Source organism: Dendrobates tinctorius, unplaced genomic scaffold, assembly GCF_039654945.1.
Source record: "Dendrobates tinctorius isolate UK_male_01 unplaced genomic scaffold, ASM3965494v1 ptg000043l, whole genome shotgun sequence".
In the NCBI taxonomy this organism is placed as follows: Eukaryota; Metazoa; Chordata; class Amphibia; order Anura; family Dendrobatidae; genus Dendrobates; species Dendrobates tinctorius.
In genome coordinates this window covers 12,572,717-12,590,109 of record NW_027361711.1, presented here as the reverse complement: position 1 = coordinate 12,590,109, position 17,393 = coordinate 12,572,717, and the positions used below count along the sequence as shown (strand labels likewise).

The 17,393-nt window shown below is 38.9% G+C and overlaps 1 protein-coding gene across 5 annotated transcripts in view; it reads right to left on the bottom strand.

The window, feature by feature from the left end:
- The window catches only part of SH3TC2 (SH3 domain and tetratricopeptide repeats 2), a 154,749-nt gene that overhangs the window by 18,041 nt on the left and 119,315 nt on the right, over positions 1–17,393 (bottom strand). For all 5 annotated transcript variants that reach the window (XM_073575210.1, XM_073575208.1, XM_073575211.1 and 2 more), the window contains 4 exons: positions 14,262–15,965; positions 8,027–8,207; positions 1,428–1,578; positions 715–837 (listed from right to left, as the gene is read on the bottom strand). In XM_073575210.1, coding sequence (XP_073431311.1) covers positions 715–837; positions 1,428–1,578; positions 8,027–8,207; positions 14,262–15,965 — 2,159 coding nt within the window. The remainder of the gene's footprint in view (positions 1–714; positions 838–1,427; positions 1,579–8,026; positions 8,208–14,261; positions 15,966–17,393) is intronic.

Here is a 17,393-nt window from a genome sequence, read left to right as displayed (position 1 = left end):
AACATCACGTAGAGAAATCCTCTGGTACCAATTAAACATTTGATGGGGTATAAGGTCACCAGGATAAGGTACTATTATATGATTAATACAAGTACAAAATATGAGCACATAAACAGTAAAATAGCACTAAAAACACCATCAAATTACTAGTTATTATGTCTGATATATGGGATTACTTGAAGATAATGTGGATGGGGATTTAACAAAGAACATTCAACCTATGAAAACAAATGGACTGGCGTTTTTGATGACAAGCTCTGGCATCACATACCCATTTAGGCAAAGCAAGGAGAAACTGGTGTGAAAATGCCAAAATTTGAAACATTTTGTGCAATTTTGTGACTTTTCCGAGCTTTTCACATCACTTTTCTGCCATAAAAGCTTTGATTAATCGGGGCTAACCTGTAAAGCTACAGTTTCAACAATTGGATAATATTTGATACTAAGGTATCTCTGGTAACTTTAGTTGATGTAGTTCTATTTCCATCCGATTTTCTTGATTGTTTCTGAATTGACCAAAGAGCTTTAAAATTTGTGAAGTTTACCCTCCACGATATGAATTAGTTGTACTGTTAGACCACATTTTGAATATAGATTACAATATTTACATGAAAGTAATAAACTTTCAGGATGCTGAAAGATTAGTGAAATAAATAATATGCAGAATTATAAGAGGGTTAATTATTTATAGTGTAAATTATAAGCAATTATTACCTTATAAAAAGGAAGAGCCTTCTCTCTCATCTGTAGCCCATGGAAGAACACATCTCCGGCAGCTTCATACAGGTGCAATGTAGCAGAAAAATGCTCTGCTTTCATGGAAGCTTGAATGCCAGCCTGTAAGAAATTCATTTTATAGCCATCAGGCATAAACTGTATTTTTGAAATAACTTAAAGGGTTTTTCCCACAAACAAAATACATTTTAATTAACAGATCTTGGTATAAAAATAAATTCCAAAATTGGATATGTTTAAAAAAAAAAAATGTTCCTGTGCTGAGATAATCTTATATATGTGCCCCTGCTGTGTACTGTGTAATGGCCGTGTCTGACCTACTGGAACATGGTCTGATCATACCACATCTCCTGGGCAGAGGAGGAAGAAAAAGAGTATAAAGACAGGACAGCATGGGATCATTGGGTTCTGTTTACACATGGCTTGAATTTACAATAGACCCATGATGACTATGTTAGTTCTGTTTTCAGACCAAGTTCTGCAAGCCTTGATTCTATTGAAGGCATGTCGAAATTCCACAAGGGTTACAGGATTTCAAATTCAACAAATAGTTCTGCAGACTGCTTGCCCTCAAAAATGCCAGAATTCCAGGCATTGGCAACAACATCTTTATGAACTGAACCTTAGCAAACACATTTTTGTATTTTATAATCTATATATAATTACATTTTGATTTCCACATGATTACTTACATGCAGATAAATCTCTACAAGTTCATATTCTTGCAGCAGATAATATACTTTTCCAGCTTGAATCCACCTCTCAGCAGATTTCTCATGTTGTCCCAGGTCAATAGAAATCCTTAGACTTTGCTTTGTATAGTCCAGCGCTTTTCTTAGGGATCTACAAATGAATACAATAATCTTAACACATCAATGAGAAAGCACAGAGGTGGAAATTGAAGCTATTTTTCTCACCATTAATATGTGTAACTTCAGCTATTTATCTTCCTTATTACATATTGAATGTCTTAAATCTCTCCAAAACTGAACTTCTTGTGTTTCTCCCCTCTACTAACCTCACTCTACCTAACATCGAAATAACCCTGGAGGGTTCAACCATAACTCCCAAGCAGCATGTCCACTTTCTTGGGGTCATATTCGACACTGAACTTTCCTTTACTCCCTATATCCGATCACTCACTCGCTCTTGTCACCTGCATCTTAAAAACATCTCCAGAATCCGACCTTTTCTCACCTTTTAAACTGCTAAGACTCTTACTGTCGCTCTTATTCATTCTCGTCTGGACTACTGCAACTCTCTTCTGATCGGTCTCCCTCTTACCAAACTTTCTCCACTCCAATCCATCTTGAATGCGGCAGCCAGGGTTATATTTCTGTCCAGCCTCTTCACCGATGCCTCCATCTTGTGCCAGTCATAACACTGGCTACCTATTCGCTACAGGGTCCAGTATAAACTCATCTCTCTCACCCACAAAGCTCTCCACTATTCTGCACCGCCTTATATCTCCTCTCTCATCTCTGTCTATCACCCTACACGTGCCCTCCGTTCTACAAATGACCTAAGACTAACATCCCCCGTAATCCGAACCTCGCACCTCCGTCTCCAAGACTTCTCTCGTGCTGCTCCAACTCTCTGGAATGCACTTCCCCAGACAATCAGACTGATACCTATTCAAGCGCGCTTTGAAAACCCATCTCTTCAAACAAGCCTACCACATCAACTACTCAGTAAACTAACTTTGCCCTGTTTCCTCCTTCCAAATATTATTCTGAATCTGCACCCTACTTTTCATCTGTCTCCACACCCTCCATGCACACGATAACTGCACTTGATACTTGACTATTGCACTTAAACACACGGGCTGATGACCGGATCATGCAGCTTTATATGAAAATCCCTATTATAATTGCCAGACCTGAATTAACAAGCACTTTTCACCTATTGTGCCCCCCCCCCATTTCCTTGTAGATTGTAAGCTTGCGAGCACGGACCTCACTCCTAATGTCACTGTTTAAATTGTCTTAACTTGTATTGAATTTATTGTCTGTACATGTCCCTGCTTAATTGTAAAGTGCTGCGGAATATGTTGGCGCTATATAAATAAATATTATTATTATTATTTGCATTACAAGATAATTGAGAAACGATTGCAGCAATTATCATGTTATGTCACTGTACCTTTGCACTGCCATTTTTTATTTTGCTTTCTTTTTACTTTGCATGTTATGTCCCATAGTGGTCAAGTTGAATCACAACCTGCTGACCCTATTTTACTGCACTACTACTGTAGTACACTACACAAAATTAGCACAACAGTCAGAGATAAATATGTAAATGGGATTATTAAAACAAAATAATTTGGGCCATATACTGAGAATATTGAAAGGGGAATTCTCAAGTTGTCTCTTAAGCAGTTCAGAGCAATGCAGGCTTCAAACTTCCAGTTTCTAGCAGGGCAGACACTCCTCCTTGAGAGCTAGTTCTGGTGAATAGTAGAACTGTATTATTAGTGGAATTCAGCACAAGATCTGCTATAATACATTCAGCCCTCAGTGGTTTGAGTCTACACTGTCATGTTTATGTATAGAGATATCAGGCATTTGAACAAGCACACAGCTCCAGACAGCAAGATCAGAGAGTCATGATTAGCAGACGTACTGTGAAAGCTGGTGATTTATAACTGCATCTCTTCAGAAGACAAGAGGGAGGAGAGGAGCTAACTGCTATATAAAAATCAATGAGATAGAGAGGGCTGATTGGGATGTTAAGAGTTAACTCCACTCTATTTCCTAATAATTGTTTGTTTCTCTGTATATTTCTCAGCATGGTTAGTGCCTTATGATTGTATACCATTTTCCTCTACATACTTTCAATAAAGCTAACACTGTGCCAGCTGCTAAACAAAATTAATATTCACTGCTCCCCATGGCCATAGTCCCTCTCACCGCTATGCACTGAAGCCGGAGCCAAGAGGTGGGAGGTACTATGGGTGTGGGGAGAAGTGAATAGTCATTCTGTTTAATAGTGGGCACACTGTTAGCCGCAGCCACTGGCTTCCTGCAGCGGCTGGGCAATCACGTGTGTTTTCTATTAAAGATAATGAATATTTGCTGCTCTCCACTCCCATGGATGAGGATGGCGGCCATGTATACTAGGATGGCCATGGTGGCCATGGATACCAGGATGGGGATGGTGGCTATTGATACCAGGAAGGGTATGGGGGCCTTGGATACCAGGATGGGTATGGTGGCCATGGATACCAGGATTGAGATGGTGGCCATGGATACCAGGATGGAGATGGTGGCCATGGATACCAGGATGGAGATGGTGGCCATGGATACCAGGATGGAGATGGTGACCATGGATATCAGGACAGGGATGGTGCCCATGGATACCAGGATGGGAAAGGTGGCCATGTACACCAGGATGGGGATGGGGCCATGGATACCAGGATGGGGATGGTGGCCATATATACCAGGATGGGGATGGTAGTCATGTATACCAGGATGGGGATGGGGGTCATATATACCAGGGTGGGCATGGGGGTCATATATACCAGGGTGGGGATGGTGGCCAGGAATACCAGGATGGGTATGAGGCCATGTATACCTTTATTGGGAGCCATATATACTTTGGTGGGGACATATACAATAAACCTGGATGGGGATATACAGGATATATACCAGGATGCGGGAAAATTGGTAAAGAATTGGGGGACATTACCCCTATAAAAGTGTCAGCAGCAAATCCCCCCATAACAGTGTGTCATGACTACATTTTTTGCTTCCATTTTTTTTACTTCTCTAAAACCTAGGTGGTCCAAAAAGTGCAAAGTGATTCCAGATTGCTTGTAGGATTTTCAATAAAAACTAGCACACAAAATGTATCTAACCAGCACCTAAAACAAAAGCTTGTGCCATTACAGGTATGTAACAGCAATAGCTGCACACAGGAGCAATTTTTTTACGTGACTCTGAAAAAAGTTTGTGTTTTGCCTTTCTATCAGAGAAATAAAAAATGCATTAACAAGACAACCCTTTAAAGAGAAAAGTCTCCTAGCTTATTCTGCAATATATGCCTCAATTTTCTAGTTTTAATATATGAAAATGTAATATATGATATGTTTACAATAAAGGAGTTACAAATAACCAGTGAGAACACGTGTTTATCAGATGGCATCTCAGTATCTGAAATGTACAGTGAACGAGTTGTAGTGACCGGGAAGCACCTACTGATATCATATAAAACTTTACTATCTGAAATTAATGGTGCATTTAAACTGCAAGGTTGTCGTGAATGAGCTTTCAAGGGAGAGCTCATTTCATGTAGTGTAAACAGGCTGCCAATTAGAGTTGATCAAATATGTTCGGATTTGGCCACCAATTTTGAATTTGCCATATTTGTGCCATATTGGTACCCTATTCGTGCCAAATTTATGTTTGATGATCGGTTCCAAACATATTCGTTCATTTCTACTCCCACTGACTCTAATGACGTTTGGCTATATTCGGCGAATACTGCAAAAATAATATTCACCGCCGATCGTAATCGGAACCGAATTTTGAAAACTTTGCTTAACTCTACTGCCGATCACTTGATGAAAAAGCAAAACTCTCATTCATCAGGTAATCTTAAAAATCATCTTTCAGCAGCGCCTCATCCTGTTTAAACAGGACATGTGCTGCTGAGATCAATAAGAGCCTATGCGTACTGATCGATCTATTACAGTTCAAGAGGGTTTAAACAATGGCCATCAGCACATTTTTATTGAACAAAGGGCTTTTAGTGCCGCCAGTAGGTTCGTGAAAACAAACCAACAGATCTTGTTCACACGACCATATTTTCAGTCCGAGTGCTGTGTGTGAAAAATCTGCACTGAGACCAATGTTATTCAATGGGGCAGCGCAAATGAGCAATTTTTTTCATGAATCTGCATGTGAAAAAAATTGCAGCATTATTTTATTTTGTAAATCAGAGAAGACTCACTCATTCAAGACTATGGGTTTATGAAAAAAATGAACAGAGACACAGTATAGCATCCGATTTTTTTGGATACATTGCAATTCTGTATCACGGGAAACCATAAATGGTCCTGTAAATGATTACTATCTGCTGCTGTAAAAAAACAGATTGTACACGGATGACAAGTGAGACAAAAATCATCCTGCTTTTCTGGATACAATTCTGAACGATTTTTTTATACGCTCGTGTGAACCTACTCTTACTCTCAACTAGGGATGGTGACCTACTGTTACATATGGCACCCTACTATCTAAACATTACAGTCATTGAGAGATGGAGATCAGTGACCACCTACTGCCACAATATGTCACCTAAGTATCTAAAGCTTACAATCAGTGGGGAGGTGGTGACAAGGGAGCACCTACAGACACCCCCATACGGCACACATAATACCGTGACTGTTTGTGCACTTCAATGCCGTAAGTGCACAGTGTGGGAGGCCTGTGGATTTTAGTGCGATCTGAAGATGTGCCAATGTCCTGATGGATGGCGCTTAGGGACCGCATAGGTAAGATGAGTAAAGATTAAAAAAAAAACATTTTGATGGTCTTTTATGGTTCTGAAAAATAGAGACAAGTGTCTGCCATTCTGTCAAATCAAAAAACAACATATCTGCATTTTGTAGAATGTGGATTTCTCTGAAATGTGAGTAGAATTCAATGTCACTCAAATTTATTCACTTATCTCTAGTAGTGACCCATGTGCACCTCCCGTTACTGTACGTAAAAAATATAAACAGTTCTCAAAATATAACTGCAAATACATATCTTATGTACTATACATCAGATTCTCAAGGTCTAGTTTAAAGTACAGCAACGTTGTACATTATTTAACATATATTTTCCTGCGACCGTACTTACAATGACCCAGAACAAAAAATAAAAGTGCATCTAGACAGCACGTACTTTCCCAGAGCTGATAAGTTATTATAAGTATATGCAACCTCCAGGCTAGGAAATAGTATTTGTAGAACAAAACCTTTTTTTTTTTTCATTTTCAAATCCAGCTGCAGTAAAGGGATATTATAAATGAAAATAATTTTCTCTTTTTAACAACCTTGGAGAGTGATCTTAATTATTCAAATTGAATTTTATAATCTAAATGTTAGTCTTACAAATTTAAAAGAAACAATTATCCAGATTCTATTTTATTTTAATGACTCTTTTATAGTAGAGCGTTTGGAGCTGAAATGTGAGTTGTCGTATCTGTAACACCAGGTTTTGTAATATAATCTCTAATCGGGAATCTGGATAAATGAGGATGATTTGTCTTGGGAGCCAACCAAAGCACTTAGGGTAAAACTAATAGGTTTCTCCTGACAGTTCAATCTTTAATTAGGGACTGGGTAACGGAAATTCATTGAATGATAGAAAGTATAATCTCTTTTCAAAAGTCAAGGAAGAAACTGTAGTAGAGATCGGCGCACATAGGGTCTTATCCGATGGATAAAAAATTGATACATTCAGATTATATTAACCTGATAGATGTATTAGTATAGATCTGGAGATATCAGCTGCAGCACATCCAGGGGTCAGCAAGAGACTGTATCAGATACGATAAAATAGGAGGTTTGTGGATGTAATCTGCGCTGCCAAATAAGATGTAGAACCAGAAGTATCCAACTGAAACATAGTGGTTTTATTCAACGCGTTTCGAATTTCTGATTACTTCTTCTTCAGGACACAACCACATGTATCATGTGGTTGTGTCCTGAGGAAGAAGTCATCTGAACTTTGAAACGCTTTGAACAAATCCACTATCTTTCATTTGGATATTTCTGGTTCTACATCTCATTTGGCAGTGCAGATTACATCCACAAACCTCCTATTTTCAAAAGTAGGATTTCACAAATTTAACAAGGATATGGACACCTTAACAGCAAATATCATTACATGCAGTTTGAATTAAAAATATTTTTACAATTGGGTTTTATGAAATATTTATGTTTTACAGACTTTTTTGTGTTCTTGGAATAAAAGCTTTGATGATTTGTCCCCTTACTCTGTTTTTTTTTTCATTTATGCCAAATCACTTGTGTTCTCTGTTCTGGTAGATTCAAAATGTTTGTATATTTCATGGATGGCCATTTATCTGAATACAAAATTTATACAAATTTTTGCATGGCAGCTGCTCCCCTCAGACAAAATCCTTGCTTTCTAGGACTGTAGGGAATGAGACTCATATTTATCATAGGTAAAACGTGTAATAAACTAATAATATCTAATTACAGCCTTTCTACCTTTTTCATATATACTTTACACTAATCAACCTACTTCACATCATTGAAAAAGTTTCCTGCACTTACTTGGCGGTGTTTAGCGTCTGGTAGAGCCTACTTAGGGTACTAAGAACATCTCCTTCCTTTTGTCGGTCTTTCAAAACTTGCAGTAGATGGACCCAGTGTTCACAGTATGTTATATGGGCTCCGGTGGTAGGACAGACTTCACTGTAGAAACTGGACAGTTCTTCAATCACACTCAGTTGACCTGCATAATTTATGCATGGGAAAATTATTACAAATGACAAAAGCTGTGAAAATGTCATTAACTTGTGAAAATGGTAACTTAATCTATCAATTGTGTAACAATCAAAATAAACAGGTATATAAACTATATTAATATTAAATGTCTCATAGCATGCATATTTGGGATAAGATTTTAGCATTGTCTGAGTAAATTTAACATCATTATTATTATTTTATTATTATACATTTTTATAGCGCCATTTATTCCATGGCGCTTTACAAGTGAAAAGGAGAAAATATAGACAAGTACAATAAACATGAGCAATACAAGGCACACATAAGTACAGAGGGAGAGAGGACCCTGCTGGCGAGGGCTCACAGTCTACAGGGGATGGGTAAGGATACACTAGTAGAGGGAAGAGCTGGTCGTGCGGCGGTTCAGTAGACTGAGGAACACTGCAGGTTGTAAGCTTGTCGGAACAGGTAGGTCTTCAGGCTCTTTTTGAAGGTTTCTGTGGTAGGCAAGAGTCTGATGTGTTGGGGTAGAGAGTTCCAGAGTATGCGGGAAGCACGGGAGAATTCTTGTATGCGGTTGTGGGAAGAAGAGATAAGAGGGGAGTAGAGAAGGAGACCTTGAGAGGATCGAAGGTTGCGTGTGGGTAAGTACTGGGAGACCATGTCACAGATGTATGTAGGAGACAGGTTGTGGATGGCTTTGTATGTCATAGTTAGGGTTTTGAACTGGATCAGCAATCCATTTTGGTTGCAGGGCACACATTCATAAATATTTTACTCCATAAACTCGCTGTGTCCTTATGCTGTATATGATACACAAAGGGCTTTCATGTAAATTGAAATTATGATTTACGGGAACTACAAGCAGTTACATAAAAGATCATCGTAATATTGTAACACATTGACTTTCGTGCTTTAAGCAGAGTGTTTTATTGGAACGGTGTTTCATTGTGCAAATGAATATAGTGAAATGTCAATAAATGGAAAAGCTTCCCAACTGTGACATACATCTATATGCAAAATATCACTAAAGGGTCAAATTTCTAAAAACTGGATGAGCATTATAAACACAAATCATTATAGCAAAGAGTTCCCGTATTCTTTCAATGGATAAAGAACGTCTGTCAGCCCAACCTGACAATATAAGCAGAGCACATAGGGTCCGATTCATCATTTGCATTTTTTTAAATCATTTTTTTTTGTCTTGTGCTATTTATTGAAAATTTTTGTACGTAATTCTTCAAAATGGAGCATGAATCATGCACAAAATGAAAAATGCTCTTTTTCGTGGCTCTCTTTTTGCACTAAAAGGTCGCATATTTTTCTCAAATATCGCAAAATGTGCACCAAAATTTCAAAGATACATAATTTTGCTCCAGTGCAAGACTGGATTATATTTATAAAAAATTTTACTTTTTAAACAATCACAATTGATGAATCAGCTGAAAACATCTGGAAGCCCCCAACCCAGCATTCAACCATGAACATCTACTTTAAAAAGTCGTTAAAGGGGTATTCCCATCTCCAAGATCCTTTCCCAATATGTAGATGTAATAATAATATTAGCTACTGCAATGCCCTACACAATGTGTAGGCGACGCAGCGTATTAGGAGAACTATACTACATTTCTAATTGGAGTTATTTGGCAATATTATTATTACACCTATTACATATTGATATAGGATTTTGGAGATGGGAATACCACTTTAACTGACTTTAAACATTAAAGAAACCTTCCCATTATGTTTTTATGTTGTACTAAATCTGTGTATACGAGTAGGCAGTGTAGTATGGGTAGGTGTGTGTGTTAATATACTCACCTACTGCTGCTTTCTCCAGAATCCAGCCCTGTTCTGCTCCTCTTCTCAGTGACGTCACTGCTCTTCAGACTATCCGGCTCACTCTATGCTGTATCCGTGAGCCGGGAAGTCTGTTTTACAATGTAAGCCTATAGAGCCTGATTCTAATGCTCCATAGGCTGACATTTTAAAAGTCACTTCTGGGTCACATAGAGTGCTGGATCTTGGAGAAGGAGGTGGTAGGTGAGTGTAGTAACACACACTACAATACATATACATATACACAGGTTAAGTACAAGAAAACTTCTTAAAAGAACTAGACAAAGAAAGGCACAAATGCAATAATTAATCAAGCCCATGGCCTTATAGGGAATTTAGCTTCTATAAAATTCATACCTTAAAGCTATGTTCACACGTTGCGTTTTTGACGCATTTTTGTCACGTTTTTCCTGCGAGAATTTGTTAACAAAATCTGAAGCAAAACCTGATGCCAGCGAAGTCAATGAGAAACCTGAATTTTTATTGCACCCGTTGCATTCGTTTGATTTTCAGATTTGGTGCAGAAAATAAGCTGCAGCATGTCAGTTTTCGTGGATTTTTTCCCTGCGTTTGTCACCATTCACTATCACTAAAATCAGTCAAAAACGCAGGGCAAAAACATAGCAAAAATGCACCAAAAATGTGTGTTTTTGGAGCTGCATTTTTCCTTCCAAGAAGTGCAGAAATGGTACAGAAATTTTCTCAACATGTGAACATACCATTCTTTACGAATGTTATCGGTATATTGAGTGTTCTAATCACCATGTCTATTCTGCAGAAACTAAAGTTTAATTAAATATGCTAATTAGAGTGCATGTTGCACCCATAGCATGGCCAAGAGGCTCAATGCACAATTCTATCCAATGGATTTACATGCTCCCACCTCCTGGTAATTGCCAGCGCTAGCTTGTCTGAAGTGAGCAGATAAAACCCAGGCTAGTCAGAGCTGTCAATCACCAGTGAGTGGAATGGTGCACTGAACCTCTCTGACCATGCCAAGTGTGCACCAACCACCTTGATCAGTGTATTTGATTAAGCTCCAGTTTTTGTTAAATAGTGGCAGCAATGAAAACACTAAAACTGTGATTTTTTTTTACGTGCTACAGTCATGGCCAAAAGTATTGACACCCCTGCAATTCTGTCAGATAATATTCAGTTTCTTCCTGAAAATGATTGCAAACACAAATTCTTTGGTATTATTATCTTCATTTAATTTGTCTTAAATGAAAAAACACAAAAGAGAATGAAGCAAAAAGCAAAACATTGATCATTTCACACAAAACTCCAAAAATGGGCCGGACAAAAGTATTGGCACCCTCAGCCTAATACTTGGTTGCACAACCTTTAGCCAAAATAACAGCGACCAACCGCTTCCGGTAACCATCAATGAGTTTCTTACAATGCTCTGCTGGAATTTTAGACCATTCTTCTTTGGCAAACTACTCTAGGCCCCTGATATTTGAAGGGTGCCTTCTCCAAACTGCCATTTTTAGATCTCTCCACAGGTGTTCTATGGGATTCAGGTCTGGACTCATTGCTGGCCACCTTAGAAGTCTCCAGTGCTTTCTCTCAAACCATTTTCTAGTGCTTTTTGAAGTGTGTTTTGGGTTATTGTCCTGCTGGAAGACCCATGACCTCTGAGGTAGACCCAGCTTTCTCACACTGGACCCTAAATTATGCTGCAAAATTTGTTGGTAGTCTTCTGACTTCATAATGCCATGCACACGGTCAAGCAGTCCAGTGCCAGAGGCAGCAAAGCAACCCCAAAACATCAGGGAACCTCCGCCATGTTTGACTGTAGGGACCATGTACTTTTCTTTGAATGCCTCTTTTTTCTCCTGTAAACTCTATGTTGATGCTTTTGCCCTAAAAGCTCTACTTTTGTCTCATCTGACCAGAGAACATTCTTCCAAAATGTTTTAGGCTTCTTCAGGTAAGTTTTGGCAAACTCCAGCCTGGCTTTTTTATGTCTCGGGGTAAGAAGTGGAGTCTTCCTGGGTCTCCTACCATACAGTCCCTTTTCATTCAGATGCCGACGGATAGTACGGGTTGACACCGTTGTACCCTCGGACTGCAGGGCAGCTTGAACTTGTTTGGATGTTAGTGGAGGTTCTTTATTCAACATCCGCACAATCTTGCGTTGAAATCTCTTGTCAATTTTTCTTTTCTGGCCACATCTAGGGAGGTTAGTCACAGTGCCATGGGCTTTAAACTTCTTGATGACACTGCGCACGGTAGACACAGGAACATTCAGATCTTTGGAGATGGACTTGTAGCTTTGAGATTGCTCATGCTTCTTCACAATTTGGTTTCTCAAGTCCTCAGACAGTTCTTTGGTCTTCTTTCTTTTCTCCGTGCTCAATGTGGTACACACAAGGACACAGGACAGAGGTTGAGTCAACTTTAATCCATGTCAACTGGCTGCAAGTGTGATTTAGTTATTGCCAACACCTGTTAGGTGCCACAGGTAAGTTATAGGTGCTGTTAATTACACAAATTAGAGAAGCATCACATGATTTTTCGAACAGTGCCAATACTTTTGTCCACCCTCTTTTTTATGTTTGGTGTGGAATTATATCCAATTTGGCTTTAGGACAATTCTTTTTGTGTTTTTTCATTTAAAACAAATTAAATGAAGATAATAATACCAAAGAATTTGTGTTTGCAATCATTTTCAGGAAGAAACTGAGTATTATCTGACAGAATTGCAGGGGTGTCAATACTTTTGGCCATGACTGTATATCTCCTTCAAGGCTATATGCTTAGTTTATACTGTCAATTTGGGCTGATAGACTTACTTTAACTGTTGATCAACTTTTCCATGGCTTCTCTAATGCTAGAGAATTGCATGAAAATCTCTCAAAATTTGTGGTAAATGGTATTTTTAGATCATTTTACTTTGTAACTTCTGGTCCATTTGTGGCCATCCCAGTACTCTTTCAAAAAGTGGATGGGTTTTAGCAAAAGGGGGCATGGTGTATCATAGTTATATAGGTTGCAAAAGACCTAGGGCCACCAAGTTCAACCTTTCTCCAACAATTATACTTTTGGCATTAATTTAACTATATTATAAGGCTGGAGTCACACTGCGTTGAGGCAGTCCATTTAACGGACTGCGTTACACCACGGTGTAACGCAGTCCATTTATGCTGCCATAGACCCCCATTATGTGACGAATCGCGACATATGCCGTAAAGCGGCATGCGTTCGCAATGTGCCGTCAAACACTGACGGAGCCACGGACACGGGCTGCAGCATCTGAGGCTCCGTCACCGCTAGCGCTGATGAATCATCAGCGCTAGCGGTATAGCATAATGCATATCGCGTTATGCTATAGCTTTAATGCAGCCCATCAACGCTATGCGTTGAACGGGCTGTGTTAACGCTATGTGAACGTGGCCTAACCCACAATGTTATGTATATTGAGGAAATCATCCATCCCATTCTTTACAACCTGTTATAGTGTCTGCCATTACTACCTCTTGTGTTCGGGTATTTCACAGTCTGACTGCTCTAACTGTAAAGAACTCTTTCCTATTTAGCTGCCAGAATCGCCTTTCTTTCGCCGTAGTCAGTGTCCCCAGGTCCTCAGTATGGTCTTTGGAAGGAATAAGTTATGTACCAGTGTTTTGTACTGACCACACATATATTTATACATATAAATGAGATCTCCTCTAAGGTGTATTTTTTCTAAGCTAAACAAGACCAACATTTCCAACCTCGGATCATATGAGAGGCCTTCCATCCCTTGTACTAATCTAGTTGCCCATATTGTAATGCAACAAATTTACTATATTGTACGCAAGAAAACTGGTGTACAATGTAGCTGAAACTTATGGTTGGCATAAATTTTCTAGTGCATGTACTGTCCAAAAGATGCACCAAATTCATCACATTTATTAAAATGGATGCAATTTTTAATATATTTGGCATCTTTTACAATGGGTAAAAGGATCAAGACGTACAAAAATGCCAGAATTGGTAAAATCCATCCAGAGTGCTCAGGGACAGATAATTTCCAAGAACATATGGCCAACACAATTACCGAGTCTCACACTTCTGAATTATTTTCTATAAGATGCAATCAAAGTTTTACTTTACAAACATAAAACTTCTAACCAAATGGCTAAAAGAAATGTGTTGTAATTTCAACACCTCTTGTAAGTGTAGTTTTTGCAAAATAGGAATTTCTTTTCATAAATCTTAAATAATTGGTACTCACTTTTTAAGTTATTGGACTTCATAGCAAAGAGCAATGCGAGTTCAAAACAGGCTTTGCCATCCTCAAGCTTTCGCTGTTCAATCAGAATTTTCCCCAACCAGTGCAGAACCTGGGCTAACTCTCTTTCTGCATCACCACTGTCCTGAACATCTATAAAAAGCTGGACAGACTTTACAAAATATCTCTCTGCCATAATAAAAGCCTGGCAGGACACAGCCAATGACCCAAGGTTTCCTAGGGCTATGGCTTGGTTTCTTCTGTTGCCTGTTTCAGTAGCCATTTTAAGGGCATATGAGTACCCTCTTGAAGATTCGTGTACCTTTTTATTCCTCTTCTGTGCGTTTGCAAGTAGATTATGCACAACACCACACTGAGTGGTACTGTCAGTTTCCTGCATTGAGTCTAAAAGAGGCATTAAAATATGGCAAGCTTGTTCAAAATGGCCACTCAAAATATATAACCAACCTAAAAACAGAGAAGATTCAAAAGTTTCTTCTTCACTGGTCCATCGTCCTAGTTCAACAGCCCTTTTAGTATAACCTATGGCACCAGATAGAAGACTTTGCTGGAGGTAGAGCTTGGCTAAAAGAAAACAAAGTGTTCTTTGAGCTTTTATATCGCCACTTTCATAAGAAGAGGATAATGCATGTTTTAAGTAAGGAGCAGCTTGAGCTGGAATATGATTGCCTTTTACTGGAGAACCCATAATTTTGGATATATTTTGCATAACTACACCAACTCTCCACAAAAGAGATGGCATAATTTTCTTGCCAATGGATTTGTACAGTCTGGCTGATGCCAAAGCAACATGAGGCAGGTATTTTTTATCATACAAGTAACTTAAAATGGGCATTACACTTGTACTGGAATTCAAAGTTTGAGAGCAAGAAGTAATAAGAAGAAATTGCAAGCGTTCCAGAAATGGAAGGGCATCATCATGCCTTCCTAGCTGATATAGCAATCGGAAAATGAGAAAGCAAGTACGAGATTCTAAAGAGGCATTGTTAACAATCACAGCTTTCCTAAAAATATATTTTAGCACCTCAAGCTCATTCTCTGAACTAAAATTATGCTGACATATGCAAGTTAGAAGACTAGCAGCTTTTTCCAGCAAAAGCTCTTGCTTTAATTTCAAATTTTGCTTCAAGTAGATAGCAGATAAATTCCCATACAAGGCAGCCAAAAGTTGCAAATCTAGAAATCCATGGCTAATGGCACTTAAGGCTTCTTCAAAGTAAACTCTTGCCTGGGATAACTTCATCCTCTTGGCACAAATCCGTCCCAGAAGGAAACAACATCGTATGTGTGCCCAAGACATGTTATTCCTTTTTGCCCAGTTTCGGGATGTTTCTAGGTACATTACCAAGTCGTCTTCTTCTGAAAACCCGTAAAATGTTGAGTTGAGAAAAGACATCGAAAGGTCATATAAGGGCTGGAAATGAGAATCATAGCCTTCTTTATTGAGGAAGGTCAAGACAGGATCAAAAACTTCAGAGTCTTCTAGATCTCCGGCATTTAAGTCAACAAAGAATTTCGGGTCATCAATATCTTCCTGTCCATGCACATGGAAGCCTTCAACTACGTATTTCCATTCAGAATCTGGACTTGACTTTTCAGATATACTGTATTTTGAAGATTCACTTAAAGCTTCAATCTCCTCCCAGCTATCAGAAATCTGTGTTTCACCAAACTCTTCCCTTCCACCTGAAAAAGTGCAATATAGTTTTATCATAGATTGTGACAACCATTTTACCTGTTAGATGCATTTTAAACATGATCTCAGTTAAAAATCAAAATAAACCATCAATATTATCATTATACAAGCTTATTCAAACAATATAAATTATGGATAACTAATTAATTTGTAAAATTGTGACAGCCCAATTTTCAAATAAAAACAGTAGATAAAAAAGAACTCATTGCATCAAAAGTGCATAGAATAATAAATTACTGTATTTTGCAGATTATAAGACGCACCGGATTATAAGATCCACCCCAAATTTTGAGGAGAAAAATAAGAAAAAAAACTTTTTTTTAATAAAATGGTGGTGCCTCTTATAATCCATGCGTCTTATTGCTTACCAGGTTTGGTGGCTGCGGTGAAGCAGGGTCGCTGCTGGAGGAGGTAAGAGCAGCACTTTGCAGTAGGCTGGGATGAGGGCACTGTGGGTGAAAATGGCTGCAGTGCTCTGTGGCGAAGGGGGCTCCGCGGGCACTTTGTGAAAGCCGGGAGCACCCCTCGCACATCCATTACTACGATGCGGTGGCCTCTGGGAAAATGGCTGCCGGGGGCGGCGCATGCTCAGATTGGGATCTCGGAAACTAGATCTAAGGTGCCGAGATCTCGGGATGAGATCTTGTTGCCAAGATCTCAATCTGAGCATGCACCGCCCCCCAGGGGCCATTTTCCCAGAGGCCACCGCATTGCAGTAATCGATGTGCGGGGGGGCTCCGGGGTTTCAGAAAATGCTAGCAGCGCCCCCCCCCGAACCACAGAGCACCACAGCCATTTTCACCCACAGCGACGCACATCGGAACACCTCATCCCAGTCTGCAGCCTGCAGCAACGCTCCACTCTTGCCTCCTCCAGCAGCGACCCTGGGACACTGCTCCACCGTGGCAGGTATTGTATATCCGCATTATAAAATGCACCCCCATTTTCCCAAAAAATTTTGGGGGAAAAAAGTGCATCTTATAATCCAAAAAATACGGTAAATTTTCCATATCTCATTTAAAACTTGTTACACAGTATCTACACTTTACATACAAAAAATAATAAAAACACAAGAAAAAATGAAGGGGGGTAATAAGAGCTCTAACTGTTTGTTAATGAATATTTGAGAGACTGTATTTCATCCTATGATAGTTAATAAAAAAAAATGAAACTGTGGAAAAATTGGAACTAGATTATTAGAAATAAACTATATGTTATTTTTTCCCAGTTACAAGATCTGTCTAATTTTTATCTAAATATTTTGAGCATTCACCAAGCTTACTAGCAAACGTATATGCATGTTTCATTCATATAGTTTTGGCACTTTTTTCAATTAGTGATGGCTAACAGTAATGTGTACATACAGTATGCTAGAGTATTGTTAACATACATGGCCCATATCCTACTATACTTTTCTA